Source organism: Pseudopipra pipra, chromosome 5 (assembly GCF_036250125.1).
Source record: "Pseudopipra pipra isolate bDixPip1 chromosome 5, bDixPip1.hap1, whole genome shotgun sequence".
Lineage (NCBI taxonomy): Eukaryota > Metazoa > Chordata > Aves > Passeriformes > Pipridae > Pseudopipra > Pseudopipra pipra.
In genome coordinates this window covers 59,868,360-59,889,286 of record NC_087553.1, presented here as the reverse complement: position 1 = coordinate 59,889,286, position 20,927 = coordinate 59,868,360, and the positions used below count along the sequence as shown (strand labels likewise).

General features: G+C 36.9%; 1 protein-coding gene across 2 annotated transcripts in view; it reads right to left on the bottom strand.

The window, feature by feature from the left end:
• Window positions 1-3,129: 3,129 nt before the first annotated feature.
• CERK (ceramide kinase) overlaps window positions 3,130-20,927 on the bottom strand; it is a 40,626-nt gene continuing 22,828 nt past the window's right edge. For both annotated transcript variants that reach the window (XM_064656250.1, XM_064656249.1), the window contains exons 7-13: window positions 17,803-17,877; window positions 15,769-15,921; window positions 14,868-14,973; window positions 12,335-12,405; window positions 8,318-8,523; window positions 6,758-6,966; window positions 3,130-5,872 (exon numbers count right to left, since the gene is read on the bottom strand). In XM_064656250.1, coding sequence (XP_064512320.1) covers window positions 5,773-5,872; window positions 6,758-6,966; window positions 8,318-8,523; window positions 12,335-12,405; window positions 14,868-14,973; window positions 15,769-15,921; window positions 17,803-17,877 — 920 coding nt within the window. In that variant the 3' untranslated portion in view covers window positions 3,130-5,772. The remainder of the gene's footprint in view (window positions 5,873-6,757; window positions 6,967-8,317; window positions 8,524-12,334; window positions 12,406-14,867; window positions 14,974-15,768; window positions 15,922-17,802; window positions 17,878-20,927) is intronic.

Sequence of the window (20,927 nt, the reverse complement as noted above, 5' to 3'; positions counted from 1 at the left end):
GTGCCCACCTATAAATACAGCAAGGGAGATTCAATTAAGTGAGTAACCAAGGGTTTCTAACTACAAATCTTTAAGCAATCCATTCTGGTGGCTAATCTACTTTGCAGAGTATACATCACCGAAGGCTCAGAAGAACAGATTGCACAAATATGCACCAGGAACTGCACAGGTATTTCTGTAGGGAAGCATTTTCTGTGGGGACTTTCCCTGATGTTACAAGGTCTATGGGGCAGACTCTTAGCTGGGGTGAGTTGCTATCCTACCACCTCAATTTCAGCAGCATTGAAACGCTCATCTAGAATTTTTTCTTGCTGTCCAATCTCCCCTCTGCTAAAATACAGCTGCTAAATATTAACATGAAAAATTTTATTTGGTGGACTAAATTGAACAGTCATTCATAACGTTGCACATTGCTACAGGAAACCATGAAGCTGCTTTTACAATTCTCCTTTAACAGCTGTTCTGTCAATGCTGCTATTATGGTAAAGTTTGTGAGTGGAAATACAGAGAGTTACCCAGCATTTTTTTAGTAATGTGTCTTTACAACAGTGATAAAGCTTTTATTCTCTCTATCAATTGTAAATAGTCAAACTTCTAGCAATCTACTCAAACCTTTAGCGCTAGCTTTACTGCGCAGTTAAAGCATACATACTAGGGCAATGCTTTCCAGCAATAGCATGCAATAGCAACATGTCTTTAAGACATGTAAGAGTCTTAAAGAAGCAAACATTTTTTGAAGACAACCTCATTGGCAATTTTGGTAGGTACATATTAGTAATCATTTATAAACAGTAGGAAATTGAATTAAAAAAATTGTTAATCCTCTCATTGCAGAGGATTTGAAAGGCATAACTGAAGAAGGAATGCCCCACCCAGTTCTAATTAATGGGACTAGTCACTCATTAATTAAGAACATGCATAAGCCTTTGCTAGATGTACATCATGTGCATGGCAGTGGGTAAGACAGAAGTCTGGGAAGACTTGTTGTTTGATTCTGGAGAGAATTATTTACTGCAACTTAAACACCAGTTAGAATCTACTATATTACTTAACTCTCCTGTTGAAAATTTGAAATAAGAGCAATGTCACTAATGCAAATAAAAATGATTAATTCCTACTACTTATTTACTTCATAGGAATTAAGGTAGGAGTTCTAGGAAAATTAATTCTGTGTTTAGTTCTGGGCCCCTCGCTAGAGGAAGGACATTGAGGTGCTGGAGCATGCCCAGAGAATGGCAATGGAGCTGGTGAAGAGTCAGAGCACAAGTCTGATGAGAAGGAGCTGAGGAAGCTGGGGTTGTTTAGCCTGGAGAAAAAGAGGCTCAGGGGAGATCTTATTACTCTCTACGAATACCTGAAAGAAGGTTGTAACCAGCTGGGGGTCAGTCTCTTCTTCCATGTAAAAAGCAACAGGACAAGAGGAAATAGATGAAGTGGCCTCAAGCTGAGGCCAAAATAATCTTTCAAGTCCCTTCCAATACAAGTTTCTATTTTAGGACAAACTTCTTCATGGAAAGGGATGTCAAGCCTTGGAACAGGCTGCCCAAGGAAGTGGTTGGAGGTATTTAAAAGATCTCTAGATATGGGCTTAGGGACATGGTTTAGTGGTGGATTTGGCAGTGCTGGATTAAGAGTTGGACTTGATGGTCTTTAAGGTCTTTTCCAACCTAAACAGTTCTAAGATTCCATTATTCTAATACTTGAATTGCAAGACCGACATGTTTGTAGAAATTTCTGATTCCACACCACTCTCAGGACTATGGTGAGAAATAATGAAAAGCTCATGGGTCAAGCTGAGGACAGGGAGGTCCCTCAGCAATTACAGCCAGGGGCAAAACAAAGTCAACCTGAAGAAGATTAATTTAATTTATTGATAATTAATACCAGAGTAAGACAGAAATAGAAACAAAACTAAACCCATCACCTCCCCCCCCATCTTCCTCTTTTCCTCAACTTTATTCCTGACTCTTCTACCACCTCCCCCACCTTGAGCAGTGCAGGAAAATCGGAAATGGGGGTTCTAGTGAGTCCATAACACTTTATCTCACCCACTTTTTCCTCCTTCCTGAGGAGAGAAGGGTCCCCCATGGGCCACAGTTCCCACCAGAAATATCCTCTCTGTGGCTGCAGTTCCTGCCAGGAAACTTGCTCCAGCATGGGCTCTCCATGGGCTGCAACTTCTCTCAGGGCACAACCACCTGCTTGTATGTGGTCCCTCCATGGGCTGCAGGTGGATCTCTGCTTCCCATGGACCTCCATGGGCTGCAGGGGCACAGCTGCCTCACCATGGTCTTCACCATAGGCTGCAGGGGAATCTACTCTGGTGCCTGGAGCACCTCCTCCCCCTTCTTCACTGACCTTGGTGTCTGCAGGATGTTTATTTTCCCCTCACTCCTATCACAACTGCTGAGCAGTGTTTTTTACCTTTCTTAAATGTGCTATCATATATGTGCTAGCAATGCCATCCATCAGCTCAGCTTTGGCCAGTTGCAGGTCCATCTTGGAGCTGGCTGGGGAACTGACTCTGACATGAGGGCAGCTTCTGCTGTCTTCTTCCAGAAGCCACCCTTGCAGCCCCCCTGGCTACCAAAACCTTGCCATGTAAAACCAGTACACTTCAAAACCAGAAATCTCTACAGTGCTGAAAAACATGTTTGCCTTCTGTGCCCATTGTTTATCTACAATGAACATGTTTTACTTCTGTAGTAATTATTGCAACAAAATTCTAAACTACCACATACTATTTATAGTATAATACATATTTCATGCTTCTTAGAACAGCAGTTTCCTTTCACTTTCAGTAGTTTAGATTTTTCTACAACAGTAACTCTAAATACCTGCATTATATCTAAGTTCCTTTTCCCCTTTTCCATCTTTAGTTTAGTTTGGTAGAGTAGCTTAATTTTAGCCCAAGTCCTGCTTTACTAGTCGCTTTCCTTCACTCTTAGTGTTTGTTCACACTCACAATTGCCACAAAGGTGTGGTCAACCCAAACAGAAGGTTATGAATTGCTCCACCTGGTTTGATCTGCCCACGTTGGTTACACTGAGCACTCTACTGCCAGATTTCTGTCAAACAAAGTGAAGTATCTTTTTCAAATCAAGTTGTGAAAAGAAGAAAACCACTGTATTATTGTACAATGCTGTTTTATTTTTTCAATGAAATGCCCTAGCATCATAAAACAACACGTTTTCTAATCTTGAAGCCAGCAAGATTGGGAAAAAAGAAAAATCAAAGTTGGTTTTCCTATACATAATTTCCATACTGAGACTACATTCAGAGAAAAAAAACACCCTAGAATTAAAATGTAAGCAGACATTACTTACACAGCTCTTTTCTTAAAAATAAACTGGACATGTCATACAACTCACATATGGTGCTTTGCTAGTTTAATATGCTACAAATAGAATCATTCAAATGCAACTATGCAGCTTTTCTATTACCTAAGACTTTTAAATTTGATTATGTCGCAATACCTTTATTATTTATTTCACACTTCTTTACCATACTACAGAATGATATTTTCTCCTTGTTTTCTGGTGGCTTTTTCTCAGAAAGGGGATCTTCGGTATGGTGTTCTTTGGAAGCATGAAGCACTCAGTTTCAGATATTAAAATATTCAAAGCATTTCAGTATACATTCACTATAAGATTAAATCTCCATTTTTCAAGTAAGGGTCTCATGATTTGCTAGTAAACTAATGGAAAGGGCTGGTTTGTATTGACTCCTGTTCTCAGATATGAGAATGTGCCCTGGGAAAGCTGCAATGCCTCATAAACATCCTCACTGTTGGTAACCTGAGCGTGCACCATCATATCCTGCACAAGAATTACTGTAACTTGAAGTCTGGGTTCTCTCATAATATTCATGGATAAACCACAATAACTGTAGAAATTTTTTAACAAATGACACCTTAAAAAATATTTACATTTGTAGAATGGCATGATTTCATTTTCAATGGGGTTCTTAGTTTAAAAGTACTATTTCATTTATTAAACATGGCTTTAAAAGTACAGTATACATAACACCTGTGTTAAATGTCTGAAAAACATTGGATGAATCAGCATTTCAACTCATTGCATTAATATGGAAAGTAAAGAGCAGTAGTTTTGGAAAGTATTCAAGTATTTCCCTGAAATACTATATAACAAAAAACAGATCCTAAACTTTGTATGATTGTACTTGAGGCAAATATAATTTGCAAATGCTTTTTGTCATATAGAGCAGTATGAATAATACTTGTAGCAAAGATATAGCACACGATTTTGATATTACACAAAACTGGAATGTAAATAACTTCAATAGAAAAAAATAGCCTGCCATTTATAACAGTTTTCAAGTGCTTCAGTAATAAAATGACCAATCACTATGGCTTACACAGACCAAATATATGAGAAACATGAAACTAATACAAACTGGATGACAGAAGAACCAATAAATATATATGAATACAGAATCATTAGCTGTTCAGATGCAAAAAACCCACAGATCTAGTAAGTTTTAAAGAGAACTTTAAAGAACACTTAAAAAAAAAAGAAGAGAACAGGGGCTAACCTCTGATCCTCAAACAGGAATAAGCCTGTATAAGACGAGCAAAATTTAGCCCCAAGCTTAAACACAAAACATGTATGTGCCACAATACACAAAACCATACACAATTTAAATAATCACTCCATAGCTCTATATGACAGTCTAATGTTTTTTGTAATAAAAACAAATTAGCACAGTGAATTCGTTATTTATCAGATGCCAGTTTCTTCCCTTGACTTCACAAAACAAATTATTTTGTTTCATATTTAGTTAAATAAACACTATTTCAAAGACTTTCCATCATCAAATCATATTTCTAGACTTTACATTTCAACACCTTATTTTGCAAAGACATTTTAACATATGGAGTAGAATGTCCAAAGAATTGTGTATTGAAGTGGGAAGCTTTTCATATGTTAATGTTAGATATTTTAAAAAAAATAAAACTTGCTGGTGTTTGAGAAGTTATTTATGTTTTCCTTTGCCTGTGCCTTCCTGATATTATATAAGTATTACTGCAAGTTGCTTGCAAGATCACTGTGTGGTATTTGGTATCATCCAAACAGTCATAAAACCCTTTATAATCCCAAAAAGCCTGATGCAAGGAAGCCTTCATAAAGAGAATATATAGGATGAGGTGTGACCTGTATGCAGTTGTGCTTTTATTTTTCAAAGTATTTGCACACTCTTATTGTTATTACTTAAAGCCAGGAATGTGTGTTTGAATTGCATTGATAAGTTGCAAGGTATTGTCAGAATTACAAAATGAAAGATATTAATAAAAAAAACAGGATACAAGTGACAACACTGTTGTCCAGCATTTAAGCCACATGCAACGATATATCACTCCCAGCAGAAAACATCTTCTCAAACACTGAAAATATCTTGTCATGATGCCAATGGAAAGTCCAATGTTTTATAACACTTAGATATTATTGCAACACAATTGCTAAATTAGCTCTCTAGAAAAGCACAAAGAATTTATCAGTCATCATGAATACATAGATATAGGCTAATCCTCTCTTTTCTAACATAACTTAGATTAACTTGCTCCAAGATATATTTTAATGATTACAATGGTTTTTAAAGAAATGACACAATGCAGTAAGACGTCTAAAATTATACTGAAGCCATAAAAAAAAAATCTAGAAGTTTAAAATACTTGTCAATTTGACTAAAATGCATATTTACTCAATTTCCTTGAGTTTTTATTTTTTCTTCTCCCCACTGGAGGAACAATGTCTATAGTAATTGTTCAGCACTATTCTGACTGTAGGCAGCTTCATCTTTACAGTTTTCCTCGATTCCTCTTGCAAATAGTTTCATTAACTGGCAGTGAACCCTGAAAAATATGGAAATCAATTAGTAACAAATAAATGGGTACTATATATTTCATTCTAATTATTTAATTCAAATAATCCATTCATTTCAAGCAGTTGGACAAAGTTCCTTACTCCAGACTACAGAAACCACACTTCCATTCTTGATGCAATCCTCCCCTTCATGTATCCTCATTTACTACTCTTGTCCACACAAAAAGTTCTATGGGAACTTAGATGAGCTTATCTTTTACCGTATACATTATTTATAAAAGTCACTTTTGAACTGCTAAGTGATTATGTTCTAATGGAACACACGTGCATGTAAATATTATGGGTTTGGTTCCCTTTATTCTAAAAACAACAAACAAAAACAAGCAGCCCAAACTAATCCAAACAAAAAAAACCCTTAAAATTTCACAAAATTCTCTTCTAATTTAATTACGTGCACAGTTGCAGAATTCTTTCATCATATGCAAAGACTGGATATAAGACTCTGTGCTGTGTGTCAAAAAACACTGAGGATACTCAGTATTTCTGTAAGACAAAGATGCTTACTTAAGCTTAATAGGAAAAGCTATTGCTCAGAGTAATGAGGCACTCCACTAATTCAAAAAGAATCCTCCCAACACCACCTTCACTTCAAGCACTTCAAGCACATAATATCAGTTCCTAAGTAGTAAGTATGACTTCAAAGGCAGGGTCATCTATCTCACTCAGACTGATCATTTACAACATATGTGGTTGCAGTATGCTTTGGAAAGGTAACAAAAAAATTTAAGTTTATTATCATAAGACTCAAATTTGCTATGCACAGGCACCTTTTATGGATGTCTTTATGAGCATTTCTAAAATCAGTGAGAAGGCTTAATGTGTTTTGCTATATACAAAGAAAAATCAAAGCTTACCTCACTTCAATTGCTGAGCTATCCAGAGTTTCTCCATCACAATTCCAGGTGCTATTAACAATATTACAGCAACAGGCTGGATGATCTCTGCAGAACTGACCAAAACGTTTCTTTCCTATGTCCATGACATTGCTTTCATTGTCTTCTGAAAGCTTTGATGTAAATTGAAAACTCTTCACCCGATAAACATCTACAAATGGGAAGTCAAACTACAAAAAAAAAAATAAAAAAAGCAAGTCAGGCAATTACAGTTAAATACACTTGATGTGTAAAGCAACTCAGCACGCAGCATTTTGTATTCAAGAAAAGTCTGTCCACTCCAGTTTTCCAGAGAAGGTTACCTGAGGCATAGAGTGATTTTTGTTTTTGAATAACTGCACAATTGAAAGACAGTAAAGCGAAAATGGAACCCTACTTCTCGATGGTCCTCCTCAAGCAGCTGCAATACTGCCACTTTACAGATAACCAGGTAACAGGTTCTGAGATTACAAGTAAATGGAGTATAAAAAATATTTAAAATAACCTATCAGAAATATTATAACATGGTATCAAAGTCAAAAAGGTTTAGATTGTATCTCTGCACCATCCTAAGGACCTGTTCAACTACAGTCCTTATATACATGGGCTTTTATGAAAGTCTTCTGTCTTTGCACTTGGAACAATGCCCAGAAGGTGAGAATTCCATGGCAGTGTGATCAAATCACAGAGCTGGGGGTACATGAAAATAAGAATAGAGAGCAATATTATTAAATTCCAAAAAAATAAAAATAATTTTAACTAGTTAATTCAGCTAGAAAAAGCAGGTCAATTAAAAGATTTATAACAGAGGCTGCAGATTTACACTACAATATTGTACAAACGCCTTAAAACAAGACTCATAAATTAAAGGGACAATCAAATTAGAGGGTTCTTCCACCTGCCCTGAAAGCAACTTAACTGATATGGACTTAAATATTTAGTAAGCTGTAATGAATAGAGACAGGTCATTTAGAAAAGGCAATGGAGTATGTCTGTGTGTGCCTATGGGAAGGGGATGGCAAGGAAGCAAAAGTGAACAAGAAACAGTTTACCCATAAACCAGTCTGTATTGACATACAGACATACCTTTTTCTTCCTTTTTCTTTTCATATTTCCTTAAGTGTCCAAAAAGGATACTATTATGGTGGACACTAACCTGACATAAGGACATATGTACAACCCTGCATTTAATCTAAACTGCAAAACCAGCATAACTCAGAGAGAAACCTAAAGCATTGGAAAGGGAATGGCCATAGTGACAATCAGAAAAAGCAGAGTTGGAGGGACCTTCCCTCAGCTTTTAACCATAGACAAACTGTGAAGATGCCAAACTCCACGCTTGGAACCAGTGACTTGGGTAAAATGTTTTGGACTGCCTTTTTTTTATGACACACATGCTAAGATTATGTCACCCAAAAAGTATAAACTTTAAAAACCAAACCAACAAACCTGCTTAGTAGATGATACTTTTGTCATATAAGAATATCAATATTTACAACCTAGATGGACTCTGTAGAATTCACTGACAAAGGGAATACACACCTGATCATCTTGGTTTGTATGTCTGACAAGATACCGTAGAAAATCAAATCTGGAGCATTTACGAACTAGAATGAGATCTGCTGAACCGTCTGCCAAATGAGCTGCTGGTGAAAGACCTTTTGGACTTCGTGGACAGGCACAGCTCATATTTACTGCATTGATGGCTAGAAATTTCCCTTTAATAACCTTCCACTCTTCTTCACCTTCTGAAACACATCAATAAAGACATGGATACAGGTTGTCAGTTGATCTGTTCACAAGAACACTAAAAAGCGATCATTATTGGCAACTTAAAGTTTTTACTAGGCATATTCACATACTGTCAATGAATATCTAAAATAAACTACATTTGAAAAAGAAATATATTTTTCACATACTAACAGAGAAAGTTGCTTTCTCCCTTCCTAAACAAGGTAGAGGTTTTGAGGCATATGAACTGGTACGGACTTGGAAATCTAACATTATTCAGTTCCTCACATTTGGGGAACTTACAGTGATTTTCAAGGCACTTTTTTGATGGGACTATAGATTATGTTTATGCTATATATTCCATGTCCTGAAATTCTGGTATTCTTTACTGACTCAGTTTTAGGAACTTCACATTTATTTTAGAGGATATTATTACAATTGTCTAGGTTATTTTGAACCTGAAGTCTACTATGCATTCATTTTGAATTGACTATTCCAAGCTTTATACATCAGAAAAAAAAAAAAAGAAGAAAAAAATTGTTTGCAAAGTATTCCATAGTTGGTCTTCACTCTTTGAACTTCTCTTGCTTCCTGGAATTTTTATTCATCGAAACTTCTTATTACCAACTCTTTAGTAACAGAACCAAGAAAAACAGAATTCCAGGAAAAAGAGAGTAAGATTATAATGTGACAATAGACTTGTCAGCTTGAAAACAGAAAATTTTATTCTTTTTTCCATCTAGACTATCCTCTCTATCTCCTGAGAAACAAATCAGAAATAGCAAAAAAAAAAAAAAGGCAGCTTTTAAATTCAACATTTTAAACATCATTTACCACAGTGGTTTTTAGTACTGCTTGCTTTACTACTGATCTTTTTATGTTGCTTTCAAACAGGACATTACCAAAACAAATAATATCAATCAGATTCAAAACATGTATCTTAAGAGAGATGAGAAAGACTTAAATGTTAGACTACAGAATTATTTTCTTCAGGCTGCAGGTAAATGACAAGACCCTGCTGTGAGATGAAGGTAAGTGAACAGAACATAAGAAACTACTGGAACTGGGAACAACAGGCATTTTCTGATACACAAACAACAAAACGAAAACAACACACTTTACTGATAAATCCGTTTGTTGTTTATCTGAGAAGCACTAGTAATTTAGTTGTAAGTGTGTCTAGATACATATTAAGTTTTGAAGTACGCTCACTGTAATAAATAAGTCTCCCTTAAGGTCTACTTAGAGTAGAATGCTTATATATGTTACTGTAATAGATGGCTTTCACCTGCTGGAAAAATACCGTTCAGTATAAATTTCAGCATGTTACTCAAAAAAACCCTACACTGTTCAAGTAAGAACAAAATCAGGGTATTTGTCATATTTTCAGTGACCAACTGTTTTCATTTCTGTGGGGTGCATCGCTGTAACAGCACAAATTACTTGCTCAAACTATCTTTCCTACAATAGTGCAATCATAAGCAGGGAGTGCATAAATGGCACTCATTTCAACTGCCTATTGTGTACATATGCTCCAAGTTGCTGAAATCAGCATAAAGTACTAACATCCAACATTTACTTAGCACATGCACACACACTTCTGCACAATACAAGGAAATATGTTCAGTGACAGCCATCTGAACTTAACTGAATCATACACAAACCAAGTAAGCACAATGAAAGAATCAGCTAATATACCCTCCTGAGTAAAAAGCTTATCTGAGGTGGACATTTAAAATCCTTTTTATTGCAAATCAAGAGTAGCTGATTGTATTGTTTGCTTACCACTACTGCATGGAGACTGGACTGCAAAGAAAGCCAGCTACCAGCAGTAATATGAATCTAAGTAAACAATATCCTACATAATCAGCTGCTTAATATCATGTGCAATGTTGGCTAAAGCAGTCTTGATAGGCTACTAACTTGTAGTTTTCTAGTAGCTCCTTTGCTGGATGAAAGGTAACAAAATTGCGAATTTAAAAAACAATCAACCAAACAAGCAAAACAACCCACCCAAACATAAAAAAAAATCAAACCCCCCAGAAACAAAAGAAAAATGGTTGGCATTTTTTAACTACAGTTATTTCTCAAGAAGAAAATTTTTTTTTTCCTACCAAAAAAATTACTATCATATTTATATTATTATTCATACCAATTACTTATACTATGTAAAGCAATTTCTTTAGCTGAATCTGGGCATAGATTAAAACAACTCAAGAAATATATCAATTTGGCCATCTCTTGACTGCATCAAAAATCTGATAGCAGTAATTGGGATGAAAGCACTATATATAGACACATGTAACAAGAATTCAAGTTGGCACAGAAGTCTTTATGCTACCAATCAATCTCCACAATATAATGATATGCTTTTTTGAGTCTAGAACCAAAAAAGATGTCTAGATGTCTAGAACCTGGCACAAATACAGTGCAAAATAACAATAATTATGAGACAGTCTAGGTCCTAAGGCCCAAGGACCAAATTTTTGTGTCACTGGGCTCTGAAAGAAGAAAAAAAAAGAGAGTAAAAGCAAAAACAAGCATCCACAGGAAGCCTGCCTACTATTTAAGAGAGGTTTATCCAAGATGATAAGCTAAGGTTGGAAGCAAAACTCAACCAACTGAATCTATATATCTTTCTCTAGCAAGGTCACAAGTGTATCAATATCAGTTCTTCCCATTAGGATGCAGCAGCCAGACATAAAGATATACAACTAGGAGGATGACTGCACAGAATTCAATATATTAACAGCTGTTTTAACAAAAGGAAAGAAAAATTATGCCCATTAAAAAAAAAGATTCACAGAGGTGTGCACAGGGGTTGGAATGGGGGCAAAAAAGGAACAAGGATAGCATAACTAGACAAAGAAGAGAGAAATCTCATTTATCATTTACACTGAGTATCGGTGGGATGTTGTACAGAAATATGTAAGTCCACTAGATCAGTTATTAGTTGTCCAAGTTCACTACCTCAGTTATATTAAATAAATAGCTTTACACAGGGTGACTTTAACAAGCACAAATTTTAAATCCTGATTTATTCTAAAAGTTATCTTAATGAACCTTCTCCTTATCCCTCTATACCACCTCACAGTTTATCAGTTCAGTCCTTCTCACAAAAAGAAGAGAGTCCTACTTTTGCTAAAGAAAAGAAACACATTGAAATAGACAAGTAATTACTGTAATTTTATCAGAATTTTCTGATGTTTGGGTGGAGGAGACACCTCACATGTTTTTCACATAGAATCATAGCATCATAGAGTCATTTAGGTTGGAAAAGACCTCTAAGATCATCAAGCCCAACTGTCAACTCAGCACCACTGTGTTCAACCCTAATCCACACCCATGTTACTTCTGAACGCTTCCAGGGATGGTGATTCCACCACTTCCCTGGGCTGCCTTTTCCAATGCTTGACAACTCTTTCTGTGAAGAAACTTTTCATAATATCCAATCTAAACCTCCCCTGGTGCAACTTGAGGCCATTTCCTTTTCTCCAGGCTAAACAACCCCAGTTCCCTCAGCTGCTCCTCATCAGACTTGTGCTTCAGACTCTTCACCAGCTCTGTTCCCTTCTCCAGACACATTCCAGCACCTCTTGTAGTGAGGGCCCCAAAACTGAACATAGGACTTGAGGTGTGGCCTCACCAGTGCTGAGTACCAGAGGACGATGACACTTACCTACATGCCTTTTCCTTAAAGAAACAATGGATTTTCTAGTAATTCAAAATGTTTAAAAAACAAAATACACACACACTTGAACTGATATATTCTGAAAAAAAAAATAATTTGTATAATACTACAGCATTTTACTTTTTATGACAAATTACCTTCATGTTTTAATCCACAATCCTTGTGCTGTTCTGCCAGCTGTTGTTCACTTTTCTTGCAAATGTAACATCTGTGAACAAAAATACCATTCAGTTCCTGAAAAAACCCACTATTATTCATTTCACCTTTTTTGTTTTACCCATCCCCCCATCACAAGATGAAGTACAGCACTGACAACCCTGATGTGGCATGAATCACCATAACCCTGCAGGCAGTGCAGGTACTTAAGGACAGTGCTGAAGATTACTGGATGTCAGAGATAACAGCAGCAGAGAGCCATAAGACTGCATAGGTTGGAAGGGACCTCTGATGTGATCCAAACCTCTGCTAAAAGTTGGTCTTATAAGATCAAGGTGGTCAGTGTCTTAGTCAAGTTTTGACGATCTACAAGGATAAAGTCCACAGACCTCTGGGCACATTGTTCCAATATTTAACTGCTGTAACAGTGAAAGACAGTGACATACTAGAAAAAAGTCCATCTCAAAAGTGCTGAGTGCAGGGAAAGAATCACTCCTCACTTGTTGACTTCTCTTTTGCTTAGAAAACTCATTAAAAGGCTGGCTTTCCTTGCTGCGAGGACATGCTGCTAACTCAGGTACAGCTGCTGGCCACCAGGATCCCAAAGTTCTTTTAGGCAGAGCTGCCTACCAGCCAGTCAGTGCCCAGTCAATACTGCTGCATGGGACTATTCCACCCCAGGTACAGGTGTCTCCTGAATTTCAGGAGGTTCCTATCAGCCATTTCTTCAGCCCACCAAGGTCCCTTGGAACAGCAGCCCTGACTTTCAGCATAAACCACTCCTCCCAATCTGGTGTCATCCATAAAACTGCTGAGAGCACACTTTCTGAAACTGTCCCAGTCATTAATAAAGACATTGCACAGTATTAGCCCCAGTATTGATCCCCAAAGGACACCATTAATAACTGCCTGTCAGCAGGACTTGGTATTCACAGCTTTTCTAGTAGTCTAGCCAGTTTATCACCCTACTCACTTACCTAGTCCACACCTCATCAATTTTGTTTTAAGAATACTACAGGAAACAGGATCAAAGGTCTTGCTAAAGCCTTGCTGAAGTCAAGGTATGTATCCACTGTCTCCCCTTCATCCATGGACCTGTATGGCCTGGGAGCAGACTACATCAGTGAAAAGTGGGGTAAAGGAGTAATTTTGCAGCCTTTTCCATATATCTTATCACTGTGTTCCTCATACCACTAAGTAGCAGGTCCATAATTCCTTTACCCTTCTGTTATAATTGGTATACTTGATATACTTAAATAATCCCTTCACATCCCTCCCTGATTTCAACTCCACCTGAGCTTTGGCTTTCTCAATTTCATTTCTGCATGTTTAAGCAATGTCTTTTGTGTTCTTCCAAAGTAACCCATTCCACTTTCACCCTCTCTTTACTACTCAGCTTGTTGCTCATCACATTGCTTTCCTATTCAAGTTTCTGCATATCAGAATGGATTATTCTTGTGCTTTGAGGAGGTACCAACTCACTCTTGTGTGCCTCTTTGTCCTCTAGGGCAGTCTCCCATAAAATCTTACCAAGATTCTCAAACAAACCAAAATCTGCTCTCCTAAAGTTCGGGGTTGCAGTTCTAGTTTTTGTCTTGCTTACTTCTCTTAGGATTTTAAACTCTACCATGTATAAAATCCCCTGCAGGGCACCAGGCACTCTTTATTCCCTTACTGACATCTGGATGACAGCTTTCTCCATCTGGAGCTTCCCCTCCATTTGATGGATCAGGATAGTTGCTCCAGCTAATACTAGAGACTGTGATCTGTAGCATGTCACAGCACTAGCACAGCAGTCTCATCAGGTTCCATGTCATTTCTGGACAAAGTTTCTGGCTCCCCTGTATCCTGCTGTGCTGTTGGCTGCTGTGACAACTACTTTATCTCTGATAGCTAAATTGACATATATAAAGAAGAAGAAATACTAGTGCATAACTTCAAGCAGGTGAAAGCAAAGAGAAATGATGGAACACTGAAAGATTAAGGTAGGCCCCCTGACTGAAGAAATAAGTGAAGAATATCACACAGAATATACAGTATCATAGTAGTTGTATAAATAGGCTGATTCCTGAGAGGACTTGTCCTCAGGACAAGCCATGCCAGATATTATCATGGTACTAAAACAATTACTAAAATTCCCAGATCCAATTACAATATGAACACCTGAGAATTTTTGAATTATTATTTCCATTTGTAGAAGCTATGGGGCATTCAGACTTAATTTCTTAACACAGCATAGTACCCTCAGCATCTTGTAACTGGGTCCCGTGCTGTTATACTTTGATTCACTTAAATTTGAGGGAGGAGGAGAACCAGCTAACAAAATTTTATTATACTTTTGTTTAATGACCTGATAAAGTGTGTTCTTTTTAATGAGTCAATACTTCTTTTATAAGTTTGTCTCTTTCAGAGCAAGCATTTTGATATTAAAAACAACACTTCAGTGACCTCTGTTTATGGACAGACCTTTTAAAATAGTTCACGCCAAATATCCAGAGCTAAACATTAGCCTACCCTGTTCTGCAACTATCTTTATCTCGTGGAGATCCCAGTGTATGTTTTGCTGGTTGATAAGCAATTGTTCCTTCATAATAATGATGAGAAAGAAAAGTCTTGAAGCCTAAAACAAAAAAGGTATTATGAAGTGTAATATAAATCCACATTGCAAACATCTCTGCATACATTCCTTGATTGCTCCTTTCTTTCCTTTTCTAAGGACTGCAAAACAATAGTTGCCCTCCTCAAATTCAGAGCTCTTTGTCGTATGTTGTTTTAGACTGTAAAAAACAAGGAAATACCACACCACCACCCCAACTTTTTAACATTTGCCAAAAGTGCCATTACTTCATTTGACATCTTTAAAAGCCAACTAAAAAAATGTAGCCACTGCTGAATCTTAAAACTGGCCTACACTAAAATTCTCCTCATGCATCTTCTTTCAATAACACAAGATTAATCAAAGAAGGCAAAAAATAATTTCCACTAGCACAGGATTTAACCAAATATTAGCTAACAAGGCTAAATCACTCATCTCTCTATAATCAGTGCTAGATGAAGGGCAAAATTAAAAATTCATTCCATCAGCTGAACGTCTAAGACAGAGGAGTGTCTATTTCCCTCTAAGTGACTAAAATGAAAGTCCAAATGATTAGGACAGAGAAGTAGCTAACTTCTTTTTAGGCAGTTATCACTAGGTGGCACATATTCAACACAACTTTAATGAGCCCACTGTCAATGTTAACCCCAAAGTTACAGAGCTTTATATGATGTGATCCAATATACTTGGTACTAAAAGGAGTTTAAAATCAGGTTCAGCCTGTTTCTGATGTTTAACAGCTTCAGAGAAGCTTGGAGAGAATAAATTAACTGCTCCAATATGTTTACATGCTGACAAAATAACAATTACACAAGTTACCTGAGTAGTCGTATCTCATCGGACCCATCCACCGCTTCTTTTCACTATCTTTTAATATATCTCCATAAAAACCATAACCCAGCAAGGATACAGAGTATTTCAAAAACATGTTGTTGTGATGTACAGAAGAGACATCCAGAGGTTGACAGTCACCTATGAAGATTATAAGTGCAAGGTTCTATTGACATTTTATTTGCAACTGCAAACGTGATAGTAAATTTAGCATTGCAAAATCTTTAAAAATAAAAATATATGTTGCATTTGTCATAATATATGTGTCACATATGCATGTATTTCTTATTAGTGAAGAAAAGGAAAAACAATTTTTAAATTAATACTAATTTAATCGCATACTTTAAAAAGTATTAAGTACTAAGTGAGAAGAAAGGGCTTAGTATGCTAAAAATATATAATGAAGAATTTACACTCATTTATCCTGTAGAAGTAGGAGGGGATAGAGCGATAGAACTATTTAGATTGGAAAAGACCTTTAAGATCATCAAGTACAACTTAGTTAACCCAGCACCGCCAAGTCCACCACTAAACCATGTCTCTAAGTGGTATATCTTACACATCTTCTGAAGACCTCCAGGGATGACGACTCAGCCACTTCCATGGGCACTCTATATCAGTGCTTGACAACCCTTTCCCTGAGCAGATCGATGCAGTATCTTCTGTACATCTACTGGATACTACTTAAACCTGTATGTCATACTATCAGAGGATAATTCAAGCTAGAAGGGGCCTTAGGAGGTTTCTCATCAAACCTCCCACTCAAAGTAGGTTCAGCTACAAGGTCAGATCTGGTCACTCAGGGATTATCCAATCCTGAAAATCCCTACAAACAAAGAGTACACCACTTCTCTGATGTCCTCATAGTGTAAGCCTTGGAGTGGTGGGTGCTGGGGGGGGGCGGGTAGAGGGCAGTGGAGGGGGTGTTGTTGCTTTGCTTGTTTGATATTTTGGTTTTTTTCTTTTGCAGGGAGGTTGGACCAGATGATCCACTGTGATCAGATGATCTGCTGTGGTCCCTTTCAACCTGACCCATTCTGTGATTCTGTGACTTAATAACTAAAATACTATGATAGTATGATACTAAAGGCACTCTCTCTCCAATCCTAATCCAATGGCCTAAACTCTACAGATGCTGGGCAGAGTTAGCCATATGTTAGTTAGAGAAGCACAAGTGTAAACCTTGGCAACACCAGAACCTAAAACTACAACTGTGAAACACACACTAACAAGTGATAATGAACTAACTGCCATTTGGAAATTCTCTCCTTTATGCTCACAGATCATCGTTAAAACTGAATACCACCTTGCATAATTTTTCAAATTCAGAACTAGGTCACCATGTTTCTTCAGTATATGGCAGACAGGATGGACATCACAAATCACAATGCACTGAATATGCCAAGCTGTCTCTTTTAGCCCCTGTGCAGTTGAGGGATTCCATTACCAGGGGACTTTGAGAGTGGCAATGTCAGCATTCCTGCTTATAACAACACACTCTAAGAGCATTATTTGAAGATCAGTTTTCTTCCCTAGTTGCTCCTGAAATATATGACTTACAGACGGCAAAAAAATAGGAATTATCAGCTAATTCCAGTCAAGCAGAAGCCATACTTCTAACTTGGCATGGGAACACTGAATTGCACAGGACAATTGGACAACCAGGACAAAATACTACTAAGACAGATATACATATCTAGAGAGATACAGTCCAACAAATGATACTGCTTAATGCATTTTACTATTTTCAAAAGAATGCCATAATGCAGGAAAACTTTAGCACCAAAGTTTCACAATGTTATAATCCCTTGAAAACAGTGAGTTACTATAAAGAAAGCAATTAATTTTTAACCTCCTGTATTCCACATTGGGGACTTAAATTGTAGACAAAAACTTCATATTTCAACTCAGCCATTATGTTCAAACTACATTTCACACACATATAGAAAGAACTAAATGAAATTAGTATTTTGGGCTATTTTCATCATTTTCATAACAAAACAGCAAACTGTGACCACCCACCGACAATAATATGAAGAGCTGATGTTACTGGATCAGAAATGCCAACAGTTGAATAGCATATGCAATCTGTTGATCCTGAAAAACAAAAAACTAGAGATCAGTTTGTATATTTGCAAAACAAGTATTATGAGCATGGTCCTCCAAAATAAAAGCATTACGTTCCTTTGGTTTGCCCCTTTCTATTTTACAGAACAAAGATACAAATATTATTATTTAAGTTGTAACATTTTCTCCCAAATGAGTACAAGTTATCTCTCTCCATACAAATAACAAACATTTTCACAATATAAGCAATAAATATATAGCAGTTAGTGAAGGGAAGTAAGTTAATATATATGAAATATTTCAGGATTATATTATAGCTTTTATATCAATTAAGGCAGGCATACACTGATTCTCCTTTGCTTATGATTTCTTGCTCATTGAGATCTCATGAAAAGAAGAGAGGTTGACTGGTCTCCTGTTTTTTGTGGTACTGATCTAAATTCCAGGATGTCAACATCCTCTCCTCCTTCAGTCTTAAACCAGAAACTTCTGCCCAGTTCTATTATTTGAAAATTAGTAAATACTTGCTTTCAGGAATTAGTTTCTAGATAGGGGAGCAAAATGGATAGAGATGTACCTTTACGGTCTTGATGCAAAATACCTACAAGAAGAAAGGGGGGAAGCTTTAGGTTTCACCTATGTGCTGTTTAGAAATGGACAATTCTCCCTGAGCCCTATAAAAAACAAGAGCCTAACATAGGGATCTGGTTTCTACTCTGAAGCAGGGACTTGGAAGTCAGTTCCAGACATACAGAAGCATATTTGTTGCAGCACGTAACTCCAAATTTGTCTTACATTTTCTCCCATCACTTTCATGAAATTGAATTCCATCAAAGTCAAGGCCACATATCTGCAAAGAAAAACTTACTTTGTCCACATTCATGTCAGATTTGCTACCAATACACTAGCTGAAGAGCAGCTCAGATACAGAGTATTTAATTTCTGAGGCCTGATCAAATTGAAACAGAAACTAAAACTGGAGGAATGAGCAATCACTATTTAAAAGCCACTTTTGGTTCTTTTTCACTTAAAAAACAGGGCATATGCAGTCAATAGGAGCAAAGACAATCCTTTTCCCTCCAATTCACTTCTCAGAAAATGGACAACACTTCCCCTGCCTATGAATGGCACAACAGAAGCTTCTACCAAGTAAACACTATGCAGAAATCTACCACAGTGAACAAGAAGCAGCTCCATGAGCCAACTAAAGAGAATTTAAATATAACAAAACTGCAGAACAAAAGAAACAGTGTGACTAAATAAATCTCTCGCTACAAGGCTGAGGTTCAAGATGGTGCAAGTGTACTAATACAGGCATATGCCATTGCACAGAAAACAGGACTCCAATTTCACTCAATACCGTAATAGACAAGGTACACAGATGATGATCTCATGTCACATTTAGAGTTTTATAGCAAAAAATATTAAGTAGCATTTGGAAACTGAAGCTTTATTTTATTGCCAAGTTTTTCAGTTTCAGTTTGCCTCCTAACTCAAGAATTTCAATTAGGCAGAAATAAAATTCTCATTACTTTCAAAAAGAAAAACAAACAAAAAAAAAATTAGCCACTGAGAGATCTGACCAGAACTTTTACTGCTGAATGTATAAGCCTAACACTTCATCCAACCTTTCTCATTTATTCCAGACCTGTGTGCATTCTGCTCCTAGAATTACCTTAATCACATTTGTCTTGATGTAAACAGAGCTTTCAAGTAGTATTACACTACAGGTGGGAGGAGAAGAGGGTAATTCATGAAAGCTACATTTCAACACCAGAAGCTTATCTCCCTGTGATTTTTCTGTAGTCATTAAAAAGTGATTCATCTGTTTGGCAATTACATAGAACTTATTTTCATTTCTATTCATTAACAAGCAAGGAAAGGCTAAAATTAAAACTGAAGTCTTAGATTAATTCTGAAACTCTAAAATGGGAGACTGGGGAAGACATCAACACTTTTTACCAAGTGTCAAATCATCCCTCTGCCTCAGACATGACAGAGGACTATCAGTAAACAGTAAATGTTTTTTTTCTCTCTCAGAGCTTGTGGTATGGAGCAACAAAACCAGTGACACACTTACATGGAGGTAATTATGGCATTCCTTATATACCTGCCAAGAGAACATAACATCACACCTAGCATGAACCTCATGAACTAGTTTAAAGGTCACAAAAATGTTCATGATGACTAAGGATTTCAATCTTTTTGAATACTTTTTATCTAAACAAGAATTCTAGACCATTAGGTGGTTCTTCAACAGATGCTGAAACAGCACTCAGAAGAGATGCACACAAATCCGGCTTATTTCATCAGTATATGTCTAATATGAAAAACAGGATTAGAATGCAAATACAGCTTGAATAATATTCCTTGATTAATAGTTTAGGATTGCCAGAGCACACAGTTTGGGCAAGAAGTTTTCACGGATCGTGACTCTTGACTAGTGTTAGGCAGTGGCTGTTTTATGCTCTGGTTAAACCAACAGAAAAACTCTGTCATGCTCTGCCAGCTTTTCTTTGGGGATTTTTAATGGCAATAGCCTGAGTGATGGGAAATAAAAGAGGTTTTTATGAGTTGCACAGAACTACATGCAAATGTGAAGAAAGTAGTTGGACTGCTTGTTAACTGGGCCTTAATTCACTTAAAAAAGCATCTTCGGTATAGAAACTAATTTTTGCATTGGTGTGCTAGTAGAGAAGAAATTCAGCATGCAAGGGAATGATTAAGTGTCAGGTTAAGACACTTATACATAGCTCTATGTGTGCATGTAACACAGCAGACAATAAATATGTCAAAGCTTCCATTCTGGTCAAGGACATCTTGTCAGGAAGAGCTGATGGCAGCTTAAGCTTGATTCACACAGAGGCCTCACAGGGAGGGCCTTAGGAAGCAAGACATCTGCATATGACAGGCAGATGCAATAGCAGATCAACAGGCTCTACTGACCATATTGATCAGAAGCCCCCTGGCTGTGACATGAGTTTAGATGTCTATCTCACTTGCAGACACCAAATGCAAACATGAAAATTTGAGTCTCAAGTTCAAACTGAAACTCACCCTAAGGAGATTAACTCCATCAC